This window comes from Centropristis striata, chromosome 2 (genome assembly GCF_030273125.1).
Source record: "Centropristis striata isolate RG_2023a ecotype Rhode Island chromosome 2, C.striata_1.0, whole genome shotgun sequence".
Lineage (NCBI taxonomy): Eukaryota > Metazoa > Chordata > Actinopteri > Perciformes > Serranidae > Centropristis > Centropristis striata.
Window position 1 is genome coordinate 885,402 of NC_081518.1, and position 22,885 is coordinate 908,286.

Sequence of the window (22,885 nt, forward strand, 5' to 3'; positions counted from 1 at the left end):
TATAAATTAAACCAGAAAAACAGTATATTTAACTTAGTACATTAAGTTAAAATTTGCATTATGCTGACAATTACAATGCTGCTTTTGCAGAAAGGCATGAAAAAAATAATTAATAATAGTTTGTCTTAAGAGCAAAGTTAAGTAAAAAGTGGTTCTTAAGCATTTTTTTTTCTTAAGAACCACTTTTGTGAATCCGGACCTGGTTTCGAACTCAGAGCTGAATTCTCCCTCCCGGCGGGCAAGTTAAAAAAAAGATTCAAAATCACATTTTATGTTGGACTAAAGGAATAGAAAACACACAAAATGACCAAAAAAAGACACAAAATGACTAAAAAGACACGAAATGACTTTAAGAGACCACATAACAGTATATTAAGTAGTAGGAATTATCCTTATTATCCTGGCAACAATTAAAATGCTGCTTTTACATAAATGCTAATTTAATTTATGCTAATCCTAATAATAATCGAATAATAAAAAACACAAAATGAATTACAAAGACAGTTCTTAAGCATTTTTTCTTTTTAATAATGTTTTGTGAATCCGGACCTGGTTTCGAACTCGGAGCTGAACTCTCCGGGCAAGTTAAAAAAAAGATTAAAAATCACATTTTATGTTGGACTAAAGGACTAAAAAAAGACACAAAATGACCAACAAAAGATACAAAATGACTTTAAGAGACCACATAATTAGAATTAATATAGAATTATCTTATAGAATATAAGAATTAGCCTTATTATCCTGGCAACAATTAAAATGCTGCTTTTACATAAATGCTAATTTAATTTATGCTAATGCTAATAATAATCGAATAATAAAAAACACAAAATGAATTACAAAGACAGTTCTTAAGAAGCATTTTTTCTTTTTAATAATGTTTTGTGAACCCAGACCTGGTTTCGAACCCGCAGCTGAACTCTCTCTCCTCCCTCCTCCCTCCCTCCCGGCGTGAGCGCGCACCATCCCACTGTTTGCGCGCTCCCGCCGTCAAGTGTAAGTGCACAGACCAGTGGACACACACACACAGACACACACTCACTCACACACACACACACAGAGACACAGAGAGTGAAGATGGCGATGCGAGCAGCGCTGCGGAGCTTCTGTCTGTCCTCGAGCTTCAGTCCCGGACTGTCCCAGCAGCTCCCCGCGGCCCGCCTGCTGCTGTGGAGGAGGACCGGCTCCCCGAGGACCCTCCAGACCTCCTCGGCCCTGTCAGCAGGTACCAGAACCTCCAGAACCTCTAACTAACTAACTAACAGAGATCAGTAACATGCGGGCTGCTGGACACATTCCTGTCTGACGGACCGAGTCACGCAGTTGGAGTGGAGCTGCGGAATGGAGCAGAAAGTTACTTTTTAACTCTGAATATCTGATAAATAGTGAAACTGTAGCAGCAGCATGTTAGTTAGCACACAGACACACAAGGCTTTCATTTAGTCCGACCACGAGCTGCACATTAACACATTAATATGTTAATTAATGACGGAAAACCACAAATTACCTGCAGCAGCAGCAGCTGTTAACCCTTCGATGACGACAGAAAGTCACCCGACTCAGTTTTTATATTCTATATCTTTGCAATAAGTTAATTTCATCATTCAGTATTCCAGGTTTTCCTCAAATAACTTGTTTTTGATCATCATACGTCCTCATTTTTTGTTTTCATTTCTTACTTTTTGAGTAAAAACCCTTTTTTTGTAAAACTGGAGACATTTAAAATTCTTTATTGAGCATGATAGTGTTTTGAAAGTTAAAAAAAAAGATTCAAAATCACATTTTATGTTGGACTAAAGAACTAAAAAAGACACAAAATGACCGAAAAAGAAACAAAATGACTAAAAATGACTAAAAAAAATACACAAAATGACCCCAAAAAAGATACAAAATGACAAAAAAAACACAGAAGACACAAAATTACCCAAAAAGACACAAAATGACTAAAAATGACTAAAAAAAATACACAAAATGACCCCAAAAAAGATACAAAATGACTAAAAAAAAGACAAATTGACGACAACATAAAGTGACCCGACTGAGTTTTTATATTCTATATCTTTGCAACAAATTAATTTCATCTTTCAGTATTGCAGGTTTTCCTCAAATAACTTGTTTTTGATCATCATACATCCTCATTTCTTGTTTTCATTTCTTACTTTTTGAGTAAAAACCCTTTTTTTTTGTAAAACTGGAGACAAGCTCAAATAGATTTAGTATCAAATGATAGAACTGGATGGAACCCTCTTATATGGTAGATTTGACACCTTTGGTCACATTTGACACATTTACCATTCTTTATTGAGCATGATAGTGTTTTGAAAGTTAAAAAAAGATTAAAAAATCACATTTTATGTTGGACTAAAGGACTAAAAAAGACACAAAATAACTAAAAAAGACACAACAAAAGACACAAAATGGCCAAAAAAGACACAAAATGACAAAAAAACACAGAAGACACAAAATTACCGAAAAAGACACAAAATGACTAAAAATGACTAAAAAAATACACAAAATGACCCCAAAAAAGATACAAAATGACTAAAAAAAAGACAAATTGATGACAACATAAAGTGACCTGACTGAGTTTTTATATTCTATATCTTTGCAACAAATTAATTTCATCTTTCAGTATTGCAGGTTTTCCTCAAATAACTTGTTTTTGATCATCATACATCCTCATTTTTTGTTTTCATTTCTTACTTTTTGAGTAAAAACCCTTTTTTTGTAAAACTGGAGACATTTAAAATTCTTTATTGAGCATGATAGTGTTTTGAAAGTTAAAAAAAAAGATTCAAAATCACATTTTATGTTGGACTAAAGAACTAAAAAAGACACAAAATGACCGAAAAAGAAACAAAATGACTAAAAATGACTAAAAAAAATACACAAAATGACCCCAAAAAAGATACAAAATGACTAAAAAAAAGACAAATTGATGACAACATAAAGAGACCCGACTGAGTTTTTATATTCTATATCTTTGCAACAAATTAATTTCATCATTCAGTGTTGCAGGTTTTCCTCAAATAACTTGTTTTTGATCATCATACATCCTCATTTCTTGTTTTTATTTCTTACTTTTTGAATAAAACCCTTTTTTTAATCACTACTTCTAAGTCACAAGGTGATTTCTGACCCATGTTGTGCATTAGAAGGTGTTTATATGTTGTCACCAATTTAAAACCTGACAAAGAAGACACAAATATTAACTATCCTAGTTTGTTAAATTGGTGTTTTTTTCCAATGTAAATTATTATTTGGTGGCTCTAATAAGTCTCAAATGTTAAAATATGTGATTTTCCAATGTAACCTGGTGGTTCTAACAACTCTTTTAGAGTTAAACCTTCAAAATAAGACAAACATAGTTACACATATACTCACATTGTTCATTTAATAAAACTCTTTTTGTATCACTACTCTTCTAATGCACAAGGTCATTTTAGACCCATGTGTGGAAACTTGATGTAATAATACAAAAACTATTTTTCTTCATAAAGTATGAAAGGAAAAATGGATATAATGATCTGTTGTAATAAAAAAAAGTTGAGCATTAAACACATAGTAACAAAGTGCTCCACCACAGTAAAATGTCATTAATAATAATTGATCATCATACATCCTAATTTTTTGTTTTCATTTCTTACTTTTTGAGTAAAAACCCTTTTTTTTATCACTACTCTTCTAATGCACAAGGTGATTTTTAACCCATGTTGTGCATTAGAAGGTGTTTATTGTGCATCAAAGGGTTAAACCAGATAAAACAACAGAATTTATCTTGAATATGTGCCACTAATACTATTAAAGGGTGCATTTTTAAATGTACATGTGGTTTAAATTTGAAAAAAACCTGAATAACTTACCTAGTTGTTGCTTTCATTCATTATTCTTCCTGTCTGTTAGATTGTAAAACCTTTTTTAAGGGTTTATAATGAGGGAAAACTTGATTTTAGCCCTTTAAAACAGCTGTTCTCAACCTTGGGGTCGGGACCCCAAATAGGGTCGCGAGATGATTTCTGGGGGTCGCCAAATCATTTGTTTTAGTCTTTTTGGTCACTTAATGTCTTTTTTTGTTCATTTTGTGTCTTTTCTGGTCATTTTGTGGTCAATTTGTGTCTTTTCTGGTCATTTTGTTTAGTCGTTTTGGTCACTTAATGTCTTTTTTTGGTCATTTTGTGTCTTTTTTTTGGTCATTTTGTGTCTTTTTTGGTCATTTTGTGTCTTTTTTGGTAATTTTGTGTCTTTTTTTTGGTCATTTTGTGTCTTTTTTTTGGGTCATTTTGTGTCTTTTCTGGTGATTTTGTGTCTTTTTTTTGGTAATTTTGTGTCTTTTTTGGTAATTTTGTGTCTTTTTTTGGTCATTTTGTGTCTTTTTTTGGTCATTTTGTGTCTTTTTTGGTCATTTTGTGTCTTTTTTTTGGTCATTTTGTGTCTTTTTTTTTGGTCATTTTGTGTCTTTTTTGGTCATTTTGTGTCTTTTCTGGTCATTTTGTGTCTTTTTTGATCATTTTGTGGTCAATTTGTGTCTTTTTTGATCATTTTGTTTACTTTTTTTGGTCATTTTGTTTCTTTTTTGGGTGATCTGAACTGTGCATGTGAGATTGTGTTCAGTGAGCGGGGGTCGCGGACAACATGCATGTTAAATTGGGGGTCACGACTCAAAAAGGTTGAGAACTACAGTACTGGTCTAGAGGAGGAGTATTGATCTGTCAGGACTGACTTCTCATGTTCACACAGTTCATATTGTGGTTCAGACCTGTGTTTCATGTTTCTGCATGGTCTGAAGCCAACACTGGACTAGTTGAGGCTTTGTGAGAAGATGACAACATGAACTCACAACAAGCTTACAATAGGTTAGATTTTATTAGTTTTAGTTTTAATTACGTTGTCAATTTTTTTTTTTTGTACTGTACATTTACCTCTAAAGTTCTGGCTGTAAACTCCATGAGGCCAGTTTCAGTTTGATGATGATATACCAAGTAAAACTGGAGACAAGCTCAAATAGATTTAGTATCAAATGATAGAACTGGATGGAACCCTCTTATATGGTAGATTTGACACCTTTGGTCACATTTGACACATTTACAATTCTTTATTGAGCATGATAGTGTTTTGAAAGTAAAAAAAAAGATTCAAAATCACATTTAATGTTGGACTAAAAAAGACACAAAATTACCAAAAAAAGATACAAAATAACTAAAAAAGACACAACAAAAGACACAAAATGACAAAAAAACACAGAAGACACAAAGTTACCCAAAAAGACACAAAATGACTAAAAATGACTAAAGCATACACAAAATGACCCCAAAAAAGATACAAAATGACAAAAAAAGACAAAAAATTATTTAAATAAAGACACAAAATGACTAAAATAAGACACAAAATGACTAAAAAGAGACACAAATGACTAAAAAAAGACACAAAAAGGACACAAAATTATTTAAAAAAGACACAAAATTATTAAAAAAAGACACAAAATTACTTACAAAGACACAAAATTATAAAAAAAAAACACAAAATGACCAACTAGACACAATCACAAGATCACATTTATGTTGGTTTTTCTTTGTTTCTTTTTGGTTCTAAATGTTGATCCAGTAAGTCAGAATAAAAATTATTATTATTATTATCAGGTCATATAGGTGAAAAATATACCAACATGGTATTTAAACATGTTTTAAGGTGAATACAGGCAGAATGGAAGGAGTCAGACTTTACAGAGTTAAGAGCCATTTCACATCCCTGATTGATAGTTTTATGTTGTCGACACATTAATAAATAAATGAATGAGCTCCAGCTGAACCCTCCTTTGTTCTCTCTGCAGCCCTGAAGTTCACAGATAAACATGAGTGGGTCCAGGTGGACGGAGGCGTGGGGACCGTCGGTATCAGCAGCTACGCTCAGGTACGTCCTCACTAATCATTGATTTATTACTCAGCTGCCTCACAGCTTATTGATGCTAATCTATAAACGCTGATATGCTCACTAATGTCTGCAGCCGCTGCCCTTTGATCTGCTACAACCAGATCATTTACTGTTTTATGACTATTGTTGGAGACTATTGATTACAGACAAACTGCTGAGGTGTGCAGAAAACCTCAAGGACACCAACACAGACACTACAGAGTCTAACTAGTAACTAGCAAAGGGTTAAACTGAGAACAACTGCTTTAAAGATTTTAGTTTTTAACGTTTTTTTTAACTGGTCATGTGCAAGTGAAAGTCTTCAATTAAACCATCAGATTACAAATCACATTTTTTTTACAGCAGCGCTGAAAATCCAGCAGAATACATGAAGGGAAACACTGAATGATGCTTTCTGGTTGATATGAAATATATTTATTATCTGCTGGTTAGTGAAGCTGCAGGAACACATTATGAATAATCTGTTTACATTATGACATTATAAACACCAAGAACTGTAAGAGTTAATAACCTTATTGGGGCTGAGATGATAAAAGGAAATAAAGGAAACATTTATTATGACCTCTTTGAATCTCACACCAACACATAGACTATTACAAAACACTACAACTAATAAAAACTAAACTACAACTAATAAAAACTAAACTACAACTAATAAAAACTAAACTACAACTAATAAAAACTAAAACTAATAAAAACTAAACTACAACTAATAAAAACTAAACTACAACTAATAAAAACTAAACTAAAACTAATAAAAACTAAACTACAACTAATAAAAACTAAAACTAATAAAAACTACACTACAACTAATAAAAACTAAAACTAATAAAAACTAAACTACAACTAATCAAAACTAAACTACAACTAATAAAAACTAAACTACAACTAATCAAAACTAAACTACAACTAATAAAAACTAAACTACAACTAATCAAAACTAAACTACAACTAATCAAAACTAAACTACAACTAATAAAAACTAAACTAAAACTAATAAAAACTAAACTACAACTAATAAAAACTAAACTACAACTAGCAAACTCGCTCTAAAAACTCAGTAAAACTAACTGAATTTGAAAACAAAAAATCACAACGAAACTAAAACTAAAACTGAGGAAAAATCCAAAACCATTATAACCTTGGAATGCACTGAGAACTTTCTCTTATTTGACAAAACAATTCCTGATTAAATTAATTTTCTTGACACAAAATGCCGTTAAATCTCAATATATTAATATAATATATCACATTGTGTCACCATATCGCAAAATGCTTAAAATCACAATAATATCGTATCGTGACTCAAATATGGGGATAAAGTCGTATTGTTGTGATTCCCACTTCTAGTTATGACACAATTTTTTAAATCACAAAAGCATATTTTCATGCATTATATTCTGCAAAAAAAATATTTGTGCATATCAGAAACATGTTGACTGACACATCAACGATATAGAAGCTAATATCGTTTAATAAAATCAACAATGTTTTACTATCGCTGTTTCTATTCATTAACCTTCTTCTGGACATTCAGAAAGAAATGCTCATAAACTCTATGTGTGATTATTCATGAGCAACGTGTGAACTTTATCAATCTGAACTTAAACTGCTTGGAAACGTGAACTTTGAGCAGCAGTCTGACGGTGAGGGGGATTCTCCTGAAGCCAGTCTGAGTTATAAAAAAAAGACACAAAATGACTAAAATAAGACACAAAAAGACACAAAATGACCAAAAGTCACAAAAAGACACAAAATGACCCAAAAAGTCACAAAATGACCCAAAAAAGTCACAAAATGACTAAAATAAGACACAAAAAGACACAAAATGACAAAAAAGTCACAAAAAGACACAAAATGATAAAAAAAATACATACTTTATTAAACTAAATATATTTCACTTTTATATGAATTAACAATATAGCCATAATGAGGCACAATTCATTGTTTTGTGTTAAAATAATATTTTCTATATTTTTAAACATATTTTTGATATGAATACACTATATATATATATATATATATATATATATATATATATATTATAAAAATAACACAAAATTACCAAAAAGACACAAAATTATTTAAAAAAGACACAAAATTACCAAAAAACAGTAATTAAAGGGACCTTCCACACACAACACGGTAAAGTGCCATTCATATTATGTATATTATATGTATTCTATGCTCTCTGAGTTTTGCTATGAGCTGCACCATGTTCAGGAGAATCACCCATAGATATCTATGAGCAGCAGTCTGACCGTGTTAGCTCCACAGCTTTAACTGAGATAAAAACGCTGAGTAGAACAAATAATCTAAACATGAGACAGTTTGTTCCGTCTAGAACAGCTTCATCATCTCCAGGGTCACTGAGTAGTTCCCTTATCTCGTCCTGCTCGCTGTAAAAGTCAGAAAACTGAGATTTTTCCCCCACAGACTCTAAACTCAAACTATAAGCAGCCACACTGTAAAAAAGGTTGTAAAAATTACAGTAAAACTCTGTCAAATTGCACCAGAAATAGGGCGTAAATTAAAAATGTAAAATCACCGTAGTAGATGCTTGTAACTACCATAAATCAGGGAATTATGCAAAAGTTTTTTCATGTAAAATGAATGGAGGACTACCATAATATCACAAGGACACAATAAAGGCACTACTCAGTCTAAATTACAGTTTTTGCTGATTTTTACATTTAAATTTACAGTAGAAAACTGACTGTATTTTTAAGGTGGAATTCTGGCGACCACAGCTGCCGATATTTTACTTTAAATTAAACACATTTTTTTTTAGAGTGCATTTAGAGGAATAATCAGAATATAATCTAACAAGCTTTTACTGCTCCTGTGTTATTGAGCTCCATTGTTGCTCAGAAACCTGTAAAAAAATGTTAAAAAAGCCAAACTTTTGCCTTGTGTGACATTTCATCTGTCCTGCTGCTATAAATACTAAATGTGTCTTGTTTAGTCTCTGGTTTTATTGTATGGTTGAATATAATCCCCAATAAATGCATCATTTACTCCTGTTGAACTAATATCGGCTGAAACATACACTGGTCTACCAAGTCTAACTGCAGTAAATACATTTTTGGTTAAAATTGAGTTCCAACTAAAAATGAACTCCTTGATTTGTCTATCTTGTGACAATTTTTTGTTCAATTTTGCTTAATTTCAGAGAAATAATTATATAAAAACCACAAAATCCAACTCAAAACCAAGCCACTTACCACCGTCTGCTTTGGATATATAAACTAATTTAAACATAAAAGTTTATTTGAAAGGGAAATTATTATCTAGATCAGTAGTACCTTTTTGAGTCGCGACCCCCAATTTAACATGCATGTTGTCCGCGACCCCCACTCACTGAACACAATCTCACACGCACAGTTCAGATCACCCAAAAAAGAAACAAAATGACCAACAAAAAGGAAACAAAATGACCAAAAAAGACTCAAAATGACCAGAAAAGACACAAAATGACCCAAAAAAGACACAAAATGGCCCATAAAAGAAAAAAATTACCATAAAAAGACACAAAATGACTAAAAAAAGACACAAAATGACCCAAAAAAGACTCGAAATGACCAGAAAAGACACAAAATGACCAAGAAGACACTAAATGACCAAAAAAAAGACACTAAATGACCCAAAAAAAGACACAAAATGACCCATAAAAGAAAAAAATTACCATAAAAAGACACAAAATGACCCAAAAAAGACACAAAATGACCCAAAAAAGACACAAAATGACCAAAAAAGACTCAAAATGACCAAAAAAGACTCAAAATGACCCATAAAAGAAAAAAATTACCATAAAAAGACACAAAATGACTAAAAAAAGACACAAAATGACCATAAAAAGACACAAAATGACTAAAAAAAGACACAAAATGACCAAAAAGGAAACAAAATGACCAAAAAAGACTCAAAATGACCAGAAAAGACACAAAATGACCCAAAAAAGACACAAAATGGCCCATAAAAGAAAAAAATTACCATAAAAAGACACAAAATGACTAAAAAAAGACACAAAATGACCCAGAAAAGACTCGAAATGACCAGAAAAGACACTTAATGACAAAAAAAAACACAAAATGACCCAAAAAAAGACACAAAATGACCCATAAAAGAAAAAAATTACCATAAAAAGACACAAAATGACTAAAAGAAGACACAAAATGACCCAAAAAAGACACAAAATGACCCAAAAAAGACACAAAATGACCAAAAAAAAGACACAAAATGACCCAAAAAAAGACACAAAATGACCCAAAAAAGACACAAAATGACCCATAAAAGAAAAAAATTACCATAAAAAGACACAAAATGACCCACAAAAGGCAACAAAATGACCAAAAAAGACTCCAAATGACCAAAAAAGACTCAAAATGACCCATAAAAGAAAAAAATTACCATAAAAAGACACAAAATGACCAAAAAAAGACTCAAAATGACCAAAAAAGACTCAAAATGACCCATAAAAGAAAAAAATTACCATAAAAAGACACAAAATGACTAAAAAAAGACACAAAATGACCATAAAAAGACACAAAATGACTAAAAAAAGACACAAAATGACCAAAAAAGGAAACAAAATGACCAAAAAAGACACAAATTGACCAGAAAATGATCATAAAAAGACACAAAATGACCAAAAAAAAGACATTAAGTCACCAAAAAGGCTAAAACACATGAACACTTTAACACAGTGGAGACAGAGCTGACTTCCTAAATGATTTGCCGACCCCCAGAAATCATCTCGCGACCCCAAGGTTGAGAATAGCTGCTCTAGATAGTGATGAAGTCACCATCTGGCTCTTCGCCATTTATATTCTTCTATATATTTTTTTTCCAAAACTAGCTCCAACAGTAAAGACAGATTGGTTTAGTGCTTCACGCTGAGTGATTTGCTTGATTTGCAGCAAGAAATAAGCAATTTTATTTCATTATAAGGCTCAAAGATGCAGCTCCAGAGGGGATTTTCTTTCTTATTTTTGGACAAAAATGTCTCTTCTGCCCATAAAGGCTGCCGAGCCCTTCATAGACTGACATGTTCTGATACGGATACGTCTATATAAGACTTTATAATACTTTATAATAACGTTATGTAGGTTATAATTCACACAACTTGTTGTGGTTTCAGGAAGCGTTAGGAGACGTGGTGTACTGTGGACTCCCTGAAGTCGGACAAACACTCGAACAAATGGGTAAGAGCCTGGAGCACACTGTAAAAAATGTTGAGATTTTAGGGTGAAAAACTGTTAAACCATGACAGTAAAAGACGTAAAATGATAAATTAGTTAATTCAGTTTCAGTAACAATGAAACACTGTAAATGTTTATATCAGCCAGAACACTATTTTTAACATTATTTTTGTTTTAAATAAATTACTCCACTATAAAATACTCTGGCACCGTATATATATATATATATATATATATATATATATATATATATATATATATACAAGCATCACTGTAATTTATGCATTTATCTTTTGTAAAAATACTTTTCCTCCCTGTTAAATGTACTAAACACCATATCTCTAACAGAAATATACTGTAATATTTAATGGTGAAATCTTTAATTTATGCAGCATTTATAAAGTATTTTCTTGTCAATTATATGGCAGAACAGCGTTTCTTTTGATGGGAAAACTTTTTATTTATACGGTAAAATATGGAATAAAATGACAATCTTAAACATGAAATCAACAGTGCTAATATCATTTTACCATAATATTAGAAAAGAGTTGCACCGTATTTATTACGGTAAAGTTCTGGCAACCACAGCTGCTGGTTTTTTTACAGTGTAGAATTAAGCAAATATATGCTTTTTATGATAATTATCTGCCAGTGCAGTCAGTAAACTTTTCTTTGTAAGAATTGTTTGAATAAGTAAAAATATCTAGACACTGGAAAAACCAAAGATAGCTTGAAGTAATCCAAATATTCTAATTTTGAGTAATTATGGTTTGAAAAACCCGACTGTAGTAACATTAAAATAAGCCAGAAATACTTGAAACGAGCACGTTCTGGTGATAGAAAATACTTTTGAAATATTATTTAAACTCCATGCAACTAAAACTCTCAACTGGAGCCAATATTTGAGGTAAAAACTCACCATATTCAACAGTTGAATAGATTGAAAAGCATGAAAAAGCTCACAATGTCAATCCTAAAAACAAGTCTTTACACAATAAGGTAATTACATAAGCACATAATAATAATACTTTTAATTAAATAAGCTCATGAAGCTGTTATTATTTTCCATGACTGTATTTTTTGTCATTTTGTGTCTTTTTTTGATAATTTTTACATCTATTCTTTGTCATTTTGCATCTTTTTTTAGTCATGTTTTAATCTATATTTGGTAATTTTGCGTCTTTATAGTCATTTTTTTAAAATCTATATTTGGTAATTCTGTGTCTTTTGGTAATTTTGGGTCCTTTTGGTCATTTTTACATCTATTTTTGGTGATTTTGTGTCTTTATAGTCATTTTTTAAAATCTATATTTGGTAATTTTGTGTCTTTTGTGTCTTTTTTGGTAATTTTTACATCTACAGTCAATCAATGTTAATCCTAAAAACAAGTCTTTACACAATACACTGTAAAAAAAACAACAACCAGAACTTTACCGTAATAAATACGGTGCAACTTTTTCTAATATTACGTTAAAATGATATTAACACTGTTGATTTCCTGTTTAAGACTGACATTTGTGTGTGTGTGTGTGTGTGTGTGTGTGTGTGTGTGTGTGTGTGTGTGTGTGTGTGTGTGTGTGTGTGTGTGTGTGTGTGTGTGTGTGTGTGTGTGTGTGTGTGTGTGTGTGTGTGTGTGTGTGTGTGTGTGTGTGTGTGTGTGTGTGTGTGTGTGTGTGGTGTACAACCTCCAGTATTTAGTTGCAAATGCAACAATCTATTGTTTTTGTCTTATTTTGAGTTTTTTCCAGTAAGATTACAACAGAGATTAGATTAGATAAAACTTTATTGATCCCTTGAGATATCTCCCTCAGGGAAATTGAGTTTCCAGCAGCAAACAGGTTAAAAAGCACACATAAGAGAAAAAAAGAACAATTTATATACAATAAATAAATAAATAAATATGATATGAGATGGTTTTTAAATAGTCCTTATGTATTTCTTATTGTATTTCTTATTTGTTACTGCTCCTTCCTGTCCTCAGAATAAAAACGTCTTTTTAACAACCATGTATGAGATTAAAAGATTTATTGTTTACTTCATCTTTTAAACGATAATTTGTCCTCCGTAGAGGAGTTCGGGGCTCTGGAGAGCGTGAAAGCAGCCAGCGAGCTTTACTCTCCTCTGACGGGAGAAGTGACTGAGATCAACACGGAGCTGACGGAGAATCCTGCTCTGGTCAATAAATCCTGCTACGGAGACGGTCAGTGTTTATCCTCTCTGTCGCCATGGTTACCCACATCTTCATGGTTTTATTATTAATCTCCTCCTTTAGATGCTCAACACTGGCTTCTTTTAACCCTATAAAGCCTGAACCATGAAATAATTGCCAGAAAATTCAATTTTTTTAAAAACCGAGTGCTTATTAACCTGCTGACGAATTTTTAAAAAACAAATACATTTTATATATGAATTCTTATTTGTATCATATTTGATACATCAGGTCTTTTTGTGCAATTTGTTGCTCACAGTTGGTTTTTCTTGAACTAACAAAAACATATAAACCCTAACATATTTAACCTATTAAGACTTTGACTTTTCCTTTTTCCTCAAACATGCAAAATACATATTTTTTCCATATAACACAACATCGTACATCTGCTGATATGAAGTTTTTTAATGCAGCAATGACTGATCCACTCGTGGAACCTGCATATCATTTTTGCTACATCTGGTATTTTTGTGCAATTTGTTGCTCAGTTTGTTTATCTTCAACACATGTATACATCAGGTTTTTGATGATGTAGAGGTCTCAAAAATTACTGTATCTAATATGATACACTTGGCTTTATAGGGTTAAATCTCTTCTAAAAAACTCACTTTTATCCGTTGGCCTTCTCTTAATTTCCTTTTATTATCGTTGTATGATTACCTTGTTGTGATTGGTGATTTTAAATTTTAAATATTTAAAGTCCAATGTGATTTCTTCCTGTGGTTTTATTTTGTTCTTGTCAGTTAATTGTATTTGATATGTTTTATTTCTGTTGTACAGCACCTTGTAACTCGTTTTTGAAAGGTGCTATATAAATAAAGTTATTATTATTATTGTTATTATTAATATTATTATTATTATTATTATTATTATTATTATTATTATTATTAACATAGGTCTAAAATGACCCGACTGAGTTTTTATATTCTATATCTTTGCAATAAATGAATTTCATCATTCAGTATTCCAGGTTTTCCTCAATTAGTTTGTTTTTAATCATCATACATCATCATTTTATGTTTTCATTTATTCATTTTTGAATAAAATCTCTTTTTGTGTCACTACTCTTCTAATGCACAACATGGGTCAAAAATGACCCATATCCATTTTTTAGCTAAGTAGCTTGCTAAACTAACTACTAAACCAACTTCTTGGCTAAGTAATTAGCTAGGTAGCTTGTTAAGCTAACTACTTAGCTACCTTCTTGGCTAAGTAGATAGTAGCTTAGCAAGCTACTTAGCCAAGTAGTTAGCTATGTAATGATACAAAAACCTTTTTTCTTCATAAAGTATGAGAGGCAAAATGGAAATAATGATCAGTTGTTATCAAAAACAATATATTTAAAGAATACTTGGAATATTCAATCATAAAATAAGTTGAGCACAGAAACACACAGCAGCATTAAATAACAATATTATATTAAATAACATGGAGAATGAATGAGGGTCATTTTAGATCCATGTTGTGGATTAGAAGGTGTTTATATGTTGAGCATCAAAGGGTTAATCTACTTTATTACCTGTGTCTTTTTTATTTATCTACTGCTGATTTTAACGTGTCTTTTGTTTATTTTTGGTTTCTGTAGCACTTTGAGATTACTTTATATTACTTTATTAAAAGTGCTTTACAAATAAAATGTATTATTATTATTATTATTATTACATGTTTTGACATGTGAACTCTTTATGTTTCAGGCTGGCTAATCAAGATGACGATTGAGAAGCCAGAAGAGCTGGACGGCCTCATGGATCAAGCTGCATACGATAAATTTCTAAAGTCACTTGAAGAATAAGTGGATGAAACTTCTCTGCACTGTTTTTATAATGTAATTACAATCAAAGATTAGTAGGCAGGGTTACTAACATCTCTTTCTTATATCTGTGGTTATTTATTTTGATACTGGAATTGTTTCTATCAAAATAATAATAATTTAAAAAGTCCTCAGTAACATCTTCCACGTAGAGAGTTTGGGTTTGTTTATCTTGTAGCCGGCTGAAATTAATCTGAAGATCTGTCAGAAAACTTTTGCTCCATGTCAACCAATGTTATAAAAAGACTGGAACGTGATTGTAAGAGCCATTCATTTAATAAAACCTGGTCCTTAAAACCCCTATAATTATTTTTATTATGTTCTTTAACCCTGTGGAGTCTAAAAGCTCCCAATAATCCAGACTTGTTGCCTCCATCAGAGTATAAAACAAAGCAGCGTGGAGCCCTACTGTACATTTACCTCTAAAGTTCTGGCTGTAAACTCCATGAGGCCAGTTTCAGTTTGATGATGATATACCAAGTAAAACTGGAGACAAGCTCAAATAGATTTAGTATCAAATGATAGAACTGGATGGAACCCTCTTATATGGTAGATTTGACACCTTTGCTCACATTTGACACATTTAAAAATCTTTATTGAGCATGATAGTGTTTTGAAAGTTAAAAAAAAAGATTCAAAATCACATTTTATGTTGGACTAAAGGACTAAAAAAGACACAAAATGACTAAAAAAGACACAAAATAACAAAAAAAAAGATACAAAACCAAAATTAAATTTTAATTTTAATTAACAATAAAATAGAGTCACGCTAGAATAATAACCAGAGTTGGATTTTGGATGACCAAAAAAAAGACAAATTGACAACAAAACACAATGAGAAGACTAAATGACCCAAAAAAAAACCCACAAGAGAACACAAAACGACTAAAAAAAGACACAACAAAAGACACAAAATTACCAAAAAAAGACACAAAATGACTGAAAAAGACACAAAATTACCAAAAAAGACGACAAATTAATAAAAAAAGACACAAAATAATAAAAGACAAAATTTCCAAAAAAGACACAAAATGACCAAAAAAGACAGAAAATTGCCAAAAAAAGACACAAAATGACTCAAAAAGACACAAAATTACCACAAAAAAAAGACAAAAAATGAATTAAAAAAGACACAAAATTTCCAAAAAAGACACAAAATTACCACAAAAAAAAAAGACACAAAATGAGAAGAAAAAAAAGCCCCACAGAAAATACAAAATGACAAAAAAAAGACACAAAATGACCCAAATTGTTCCTCTAAACACAAAGAGCCAAATCAAACAGAGTCCCACTAGAATAAAACCAGAGTTGATGACAGGATCACACACAATCACAAGATCACATTTATGTTGGTTTTTCTTTGTTTCTTTTTGGTTCTAAATGTTGATCCAGTCAGTCAGAATAAAAAATCTATTATTATTATTATCAGGTCATATAGGTGAAAAAATATACCAACATGGTATTTAAACATGTTTTAAGGTGAATACAGGAGTTAACTGTAGAATCTCAGTAATATGTTGTAATATTGTGTGAATATGACCAATAAGTCCCTCAGCAACAAAGCCAATCTGACCTCTACTGAAACAGAAAAGCCTTGTGAAGAGTTTTTATGATGTGAGAAACGTTCCTGTCATGTTGCCGTGCGGTTGCTGACAGATCGTGCTGTTTCTTTTTCTGCCTGTGAAGTTGAACCTTGACCTTTGCCCTTTGCTCAGGTGAAGATAGGCCGAGATTACAGCTGATCAATGATTAATGAAGCAGAGCTTTAAAATCAGTGACTGAACACAAAAACTGCACTCTCAGGCAAGATTATAATAGTTTTAGATTTATCATTAGTTTGAGTTTTAATTTAGTTAGTTGTGATTTTTCATTTTTAAATTCAGTTAGTTTTAATGAGTTTGTTTGTTTTTTTCGAAAATGCTTAGTTTTTAAATTTGTCACTTTTTTCTTGTAAATTTGTCACTTTTTCTGGTTATTTTGTCCCTTTTTTTCTTTAAATTTGTCACTTTTTCTGGTTATTTTGTCCCTTTTTTTCTTTAAATTTGTCACTTTTTTTCTTGTACATTTGAGAATTTTCCCCCGTAAATCTGTCATTTTTTTCTGTTAAATTTGTCACTTTTTTTGTAAATGTTGTCACCTTTTTTCTCATAAATTTGAGATTTTTTTTTATTACTTTTATTACTTATTACTTACTTAGTTTAGTTTTTATTAGTTGTAGTTTAGTTTTTATTAGTTTTAGTTTAGTTTTTATTAGTTGTTGTTTAGTTTTTATTAGTTGTAGTTTAGTTTTTATTAGTTTTAGTTTAGTTTTTATTAGTTGTAGTTGTTTTGTAATGGGGTATTTGTTGGGTCCAGATTCAATAAGGTCACAATAAATGTTTCCTTTATTTCCTTTGTCTGATCCATCTCAGCCCCAATAAGTTTATTAAGTCATAAAACCAGATAGATGAAATAGATTTCATATCAACCAAAAAGGTTTACGGATGAAAAAAGTTGACAAAGATGAAAACGAAGGACATTTTACTATAATTTTAGTTAGTTTTGGAACCACAAAATACAGTTTCAGTTAGTTATCGTTTTTTGTTTTTTTTTCAGTTAATGAAAATGTTTTTTCAATTCTAGTTTTTGTTATTTCGTTAGTTTTCATTAACTACAATAACTTTGCTCTCAGGCTGATGATGGAAAATAAATGCTGTGGTTTGTATTTTTTGGCTAAAACAGACAAGTTGAAATATTGCAACAGGTGGTTTAAGTCACTGAGAGCCTCTATGTGTCATATAACATTTTTATTTATTAATTTACATAATAAAAGAGACGTATTTCAGATGCATTTTATATCCAAACATGCACTTGATCTCCTGCTCCAAAAACATCAATCACGGTGCTGTTAAAATTAATTTAACAACCATTTCTTTGTCGTGTTTATCTGATATATTGAGGGGACAATAGTTTCAGTTTGTTTCTTTATCAGGGTTTTAATGAACACTATATTCAGATTTATTTCAGAAAGAGAAGTAGTTACAATTTAATTAAGGTGAGACACAAACAGGCAAACATTGTTTTTTTTTTCATGCAGTGGTCAATTTAGACATTTTTGACTATTTTGATTTCATAACGTGGAAAGAAAACATCCAAAATATACATTTCAGTGTTATTATTCACACGTGATTAGACATTCAAGTAGCAAGAAATCAGTAATTATTGACATTATTGACATTTTTCTACACATAGTGTGTTGCAGTAAAGGCCCGTTGTCTTGATTAAGAAAACTTAATTACTAAATGACATTAATGTGACAATAATGACAACAATCAGTAGTAAAGCAGTAGCAGGACATTATTTTTTTCTCCACTTTTAATGTCAAATTGTTTCTTGTGTCCCACTGATATAAAGTGTCAAGCTATTAAAACACAGTGGTTAATAGACATCACACATCATTTCTTATCTGTTCTACTGTTTTAGACTTTCAACAGTAGTATTTAACACATGTGGTAAATACTTTGGTGATTTCTTACGGCTCCTCCAGCTCTGCTGACTGCTGATGAGTGTGCTCGGCGACATCTAGTGGCCAGAGCACAAAGTTCATCTTCTTACTGTGAATCAAACCTATGAACTCAAAATTGCACTTTAAAGAACTCAAAATGTCAACATGAGATAATCCCAATGAACATATCAGCATGCAGAATAAATTATAGACAGACAGACAGATAAATAAAATGTATTGATCCCAAACTGGGTTACAGCAGCAGACAAAAATGAAGACACCAAGCACACAATACAAAATATTGAAATGTATATAAGAATATTGGAAAAAAACTATTAAAAAAACCCTGTACAACAAACAAATGTACATACTAAAAATAACGGCTTGTTCTTCTTGTGGGGGGATAACTATTCCTTATAGACTCTTTGATCAGATCTGTTCACACACACACACACACACACACACACACATATAGTTATACATATATATATATATATATATAGCTATAGACTTCTAGCCTATTCCTTTCTATTTGATAGATATAGATATGACTGTGACTGATACCTTCATCATCGTTATCTGCAGACGTTTTTTGTTCTTTATCATGAAAAATGTCTCAATGTTTTGAGTCCTTTCCATCCTGATCTCTCTCCCTATCACTGTCTGCCCCTGAAGAAATCATGCACTCTGTTTCCTGGTTCCCTCCCCTTCACATCTACTAGTTAGAAAATGGGTGTTACCAACATGGTGCTGACTCACTGCACACACACACACACACACACACACACACACACACACACACACACACACACACACATTGTTCAGATCAGAGCTCAGAGCGGTTTCACTTATGAGGAAGTGAAACTCAGACAGTCGTTGTGACTGAGAGGTGAAATGGCGCAGAAAGGAGTTCAGCTGGACCGGGAAACTTTCTCTTGTTCCATCTGTCTGGATCTACTGAAGGATCCGGTGACGACTACATGTGGACACAGCTACTGTATGAAGTGTATTAAAACACACTGGGATGGAGAGGATAGAAAGGGAATCTACAGCTGTCCTGAGTGCAGACAGACGTTCACTCCGAGGCCTGTCCTGCTGAAAAACACCATGTTAGCAGTTTTAGTGGATCAGATGAAGAAGACTGGACTCCAAGCTGCTCCTGCTGATCTCTGCTATGCTGGACCTGGAGATGTGGCCTGTGATTTCTGCACTGGGAGAAAACTGAAAGCCTTCAAGTCCTGTCTGCAGTGTCTGGCCTCGTTCTGTGAGAAACACCTGCAGCCTCATTATGAATCACCGAGATTTAAGAAACACAAGCTGGTGGAGCCCTCCGAGAAGCTGCAGGAGAACATCTGCTCTCAGCATGATGAGGTGATGAAGATGTTCTGCCGGACTGATCAGAAGTCTATCTGTTATCTCTGCTCTGTGGACGAACATAAAGGCCACGACACGGTCTCAGCTGCAGCAGAACGGACGGAGAAGCAGAAAGAGCTGGAGGTGAGTCGACAAAACATCCAGCAGAGAATCCAGGACAGAGAGAAAGATGTGAAGCTGCTTCAACAGGAGGTGCAGAACATCAATCGCTCTGCTGATAAAGCAGTGGAGGACAGTGAGAAGATGTTCACTGAGCTGATCCGTCTCATGCAGAAAAGAAGCTCTGAGGTGAAGCAGCAGGTCAGATCCCAGCAGGAAACTGAAGTGAGTGGAGTCAAAGAGGTGGAGGAGAAGCTGCAGCAGGAGATCAGAGAGCTGAAGAGGAAAGACGCTGAACTGAAGAAGCTCTCAAACACAGAGGACCACAACCAGTTTCTCCACAGCTACCCCTCACTGTCAGCACTCAGCCCGTCTACATCCAGCATCCAGATCCGTCCTCTGAGCTACTTTGAGGACGTGACAGCGGCCGTGTCACGAGTCAGAGACAAACTGCAGGACGTCCTGAGAGACAAATGGACAGACGTCTCACTGACTGAAGTGGATGTTTTACTGTCAGATTCACCAGCAGAGCCCACGACCAGAGCTGAGTTCTTAAAATATTCATGTGAGATCACACTGGATCCAAACACAGCATACACATGGCTGTTATTATCTGACGGGAACAGAAAAGCAACATTAATGAGTCATCAACAGTCCTATCCAAGTCACCCAGACAGATTCACTTATTGGTCTCAGGTCCTGAGTAGAGAGAGTCTGACTGGACGATGTTACTGGGAGGTGGAGAAGAGAGGGGCTGGAGTTTGGGTAGCAGCTTCATACAAGAACATCAGCAGAGGGGAGTCGCTTGACTCTGTATTTGGACGCAATGACAAGTCTTGGTCTTTTGATTGTGACAACAACAAAAATAAATTTTCCTACAACAAGATCCAAACTCGCGTCTCAGGTCCTCTGTCCTCCAGATTGGGAGTGTACCTGGATCACAGAGCAGGTATTCTGTCCTTCTACAGCGTCTCTGAAACCATGACCCTCCTCCACAGAGTCCAGACCACGTTCACTCAGCCGCTCTATGCTGGACTTCTGGTTGGTTACAAAGAAGGAGACACTGCTGAGTTCTGTCAACTCAAATAACCAAAGTCATTGAAAGGAACAGCAGGCAAAATGTGTTTTAACTCTTACAGCTCCCGTATTGTTCACCTTTGTTGTGTTTTATAAGAATATACATTTGTAGTTTTCGTTCTAAAAACCATCTCAGATCAGTTGTTCATCTGCTCTCTCAGCCTCCTTCTGCAGCTCCAGCAACTCAGATCATTTTGGGCCTGTCTCATTAATATTCATGAGCCTTTCTTCTGATTGGCTGACAGTCTTGAGTGACACCCGGCCAGGCTAACCACAGTTAACAGTTTGCAGGTTAAACTCACCGGTGAATGCAAAAAGACGATGGCCACCGCTGAGGAAGATGTTGTCAGACTTTACATGTTAGAGCCTGATGATGCTTCCCTCTGACTCAAACATGAAATATATTACTGGTTCACTTACAGGTTGCAGATTTAGAGTCGGACATGATAATGTGTAAACTGCCGTATCCTATAGGAGCAGCTTCTTTGAGTGACAGATTTTTAGGAAGCAGTCAGAAAATATATTTTCACAGTATTTTTATTGCAACTGCACCTGGTTTATAATCACAAGACTTGTAACTGGTGTTTTTCTACAATAAGGGACCTTTAAACTGATTTCTTTCCATGTTTGTTGCTGAGAGCTCATCATTGTGGCATTTCTTCTCTGCAGAGATCAGCTGTCAATCAAACATTATGGGCGGGGCTTTGACATCTGCTCATTAGTTGTTCTGTAGATGTTTGACTTTCCTTCCTGTGTCTGTTGAGCCACGGAGGCTTTCACTGCTCATGATGACTGTTGTTCACCTCAACTCATATTTCTCTGCAGGAAAATGTACATTTCTCTGAGCTCCAAATGTTTGTTGAATATTTGTATGTTGTTGTTGTTGTTTTTCTTTTATGCCTGGGTCTGAATAGAGAAAGCTCCAGATATTCAAAGAAAATGTGTAAAAAAAAAAAAAAAATTATTATATCTACATTTATTTGTTTGTTAGACCAAATGTTGCTGTTATAATCAAAGCACAAATGAGGCTCTATGATGTATTATAAAACTATAATTATCATGTTCATAATCAATAAGGAAATAGCCATTATTATCTTGTATATCTCTGAGATTCTGATGAAACTAATTGATTGTGTGGATGAAGTGAATCTGTACAAGAAATCACTGAACAAAAATCATTTAACAAACTTCACTGATGGAATGTGTGAAAAAACTGTTTATATAATGAATAAACAAACATAAACAAAGTCTTTTCTTCTGGTCTTAATTCCAGGGTTTGATATAAAGCTGATGGATAAATGATGAGACTAATATGAGATATAACTGAGGCTGTTCTCCTGAAACAACACAAAGTTCACTGTTCATGTTGAGAGCAGAAGAACATTTGTCAGTCAGTCTCTCATTTCTCCAACAAAAGCTGTTTTAAAGAGGAAAGTTCAAAGGTCATAGTTTTATATCACTTGTTGCTTTTACAGCCAAGATTTGGTTTGTGCTCTTAGTTCATAAAAGGATTTATTACAGACACATTCCTGACACATATACATGCTACTAAACTCTTAAATCTTAGTGAAGTCAACAAGGAAGAAAACTCTAATCTATTGTCTTAATGTTTACCTGTTGACTCAGAAGAGTTTGCCTGCTAAAAGTTGAAATGAGTTCAAAAGAGAAATGAGCTCTGTTGTAAATGCAGGATAAAATGTGTTTTA

At 33.1% G+C, this 22,885-nt stretch overlaps 2 protein-coding genes across 2 annotated transcripts; both read left to right on the plus strand.

Annotated features, from left to right (window-relative positions):
- Window positions 1–1,010: 1,010 nt before the first annotated feature.
- On the plus strand, window positions 1,011–15,442 carry gcshb (glycine cleavage system protein H (aminomethyl carrier), b). Its single transcript, XM_059356354.1, has 5 exons — window positions 1,011–1,222; window positions 5,825–5,904; window positions 11,066–11,129; window positions 13,195–13,326; window positions 15,030–15,442. The coding sequence occupies exons 1-5, from the start codon at window positions 1,075–1,077 to the stop codon at window positions 15,125–15,127; spliced, it is 522 nt and encodes a 173-aa protein (XP_059212337.1). The 5' UTR covers window positions 1,011–1,074; the 3' UTR covers window positions 15,128–15,442.
- A 4,002-nt stretch (window positions 15,443–19,444) lies between these two features.
- LOC131990952 (tripartite motif-containing protein 16-like) lies at window positions 19,445–22,471 on the plus strand. The gene has a single exon (XM_059356210.1). The coding sequence runs from the start codon at window positions 19,524–19,526 to the stop codon at window positions 21,189–21,191; it is 1,668 nt and encodes a 555-aa protein (XP_059212193.1). The 5' UTR covers window positions 19,445–19,523; the 3' UTR covers window positions 21,192–22,471.
- The last annotated feature ends 414 nt before the right edge of the window (window positions 22,472–22,885 follow it).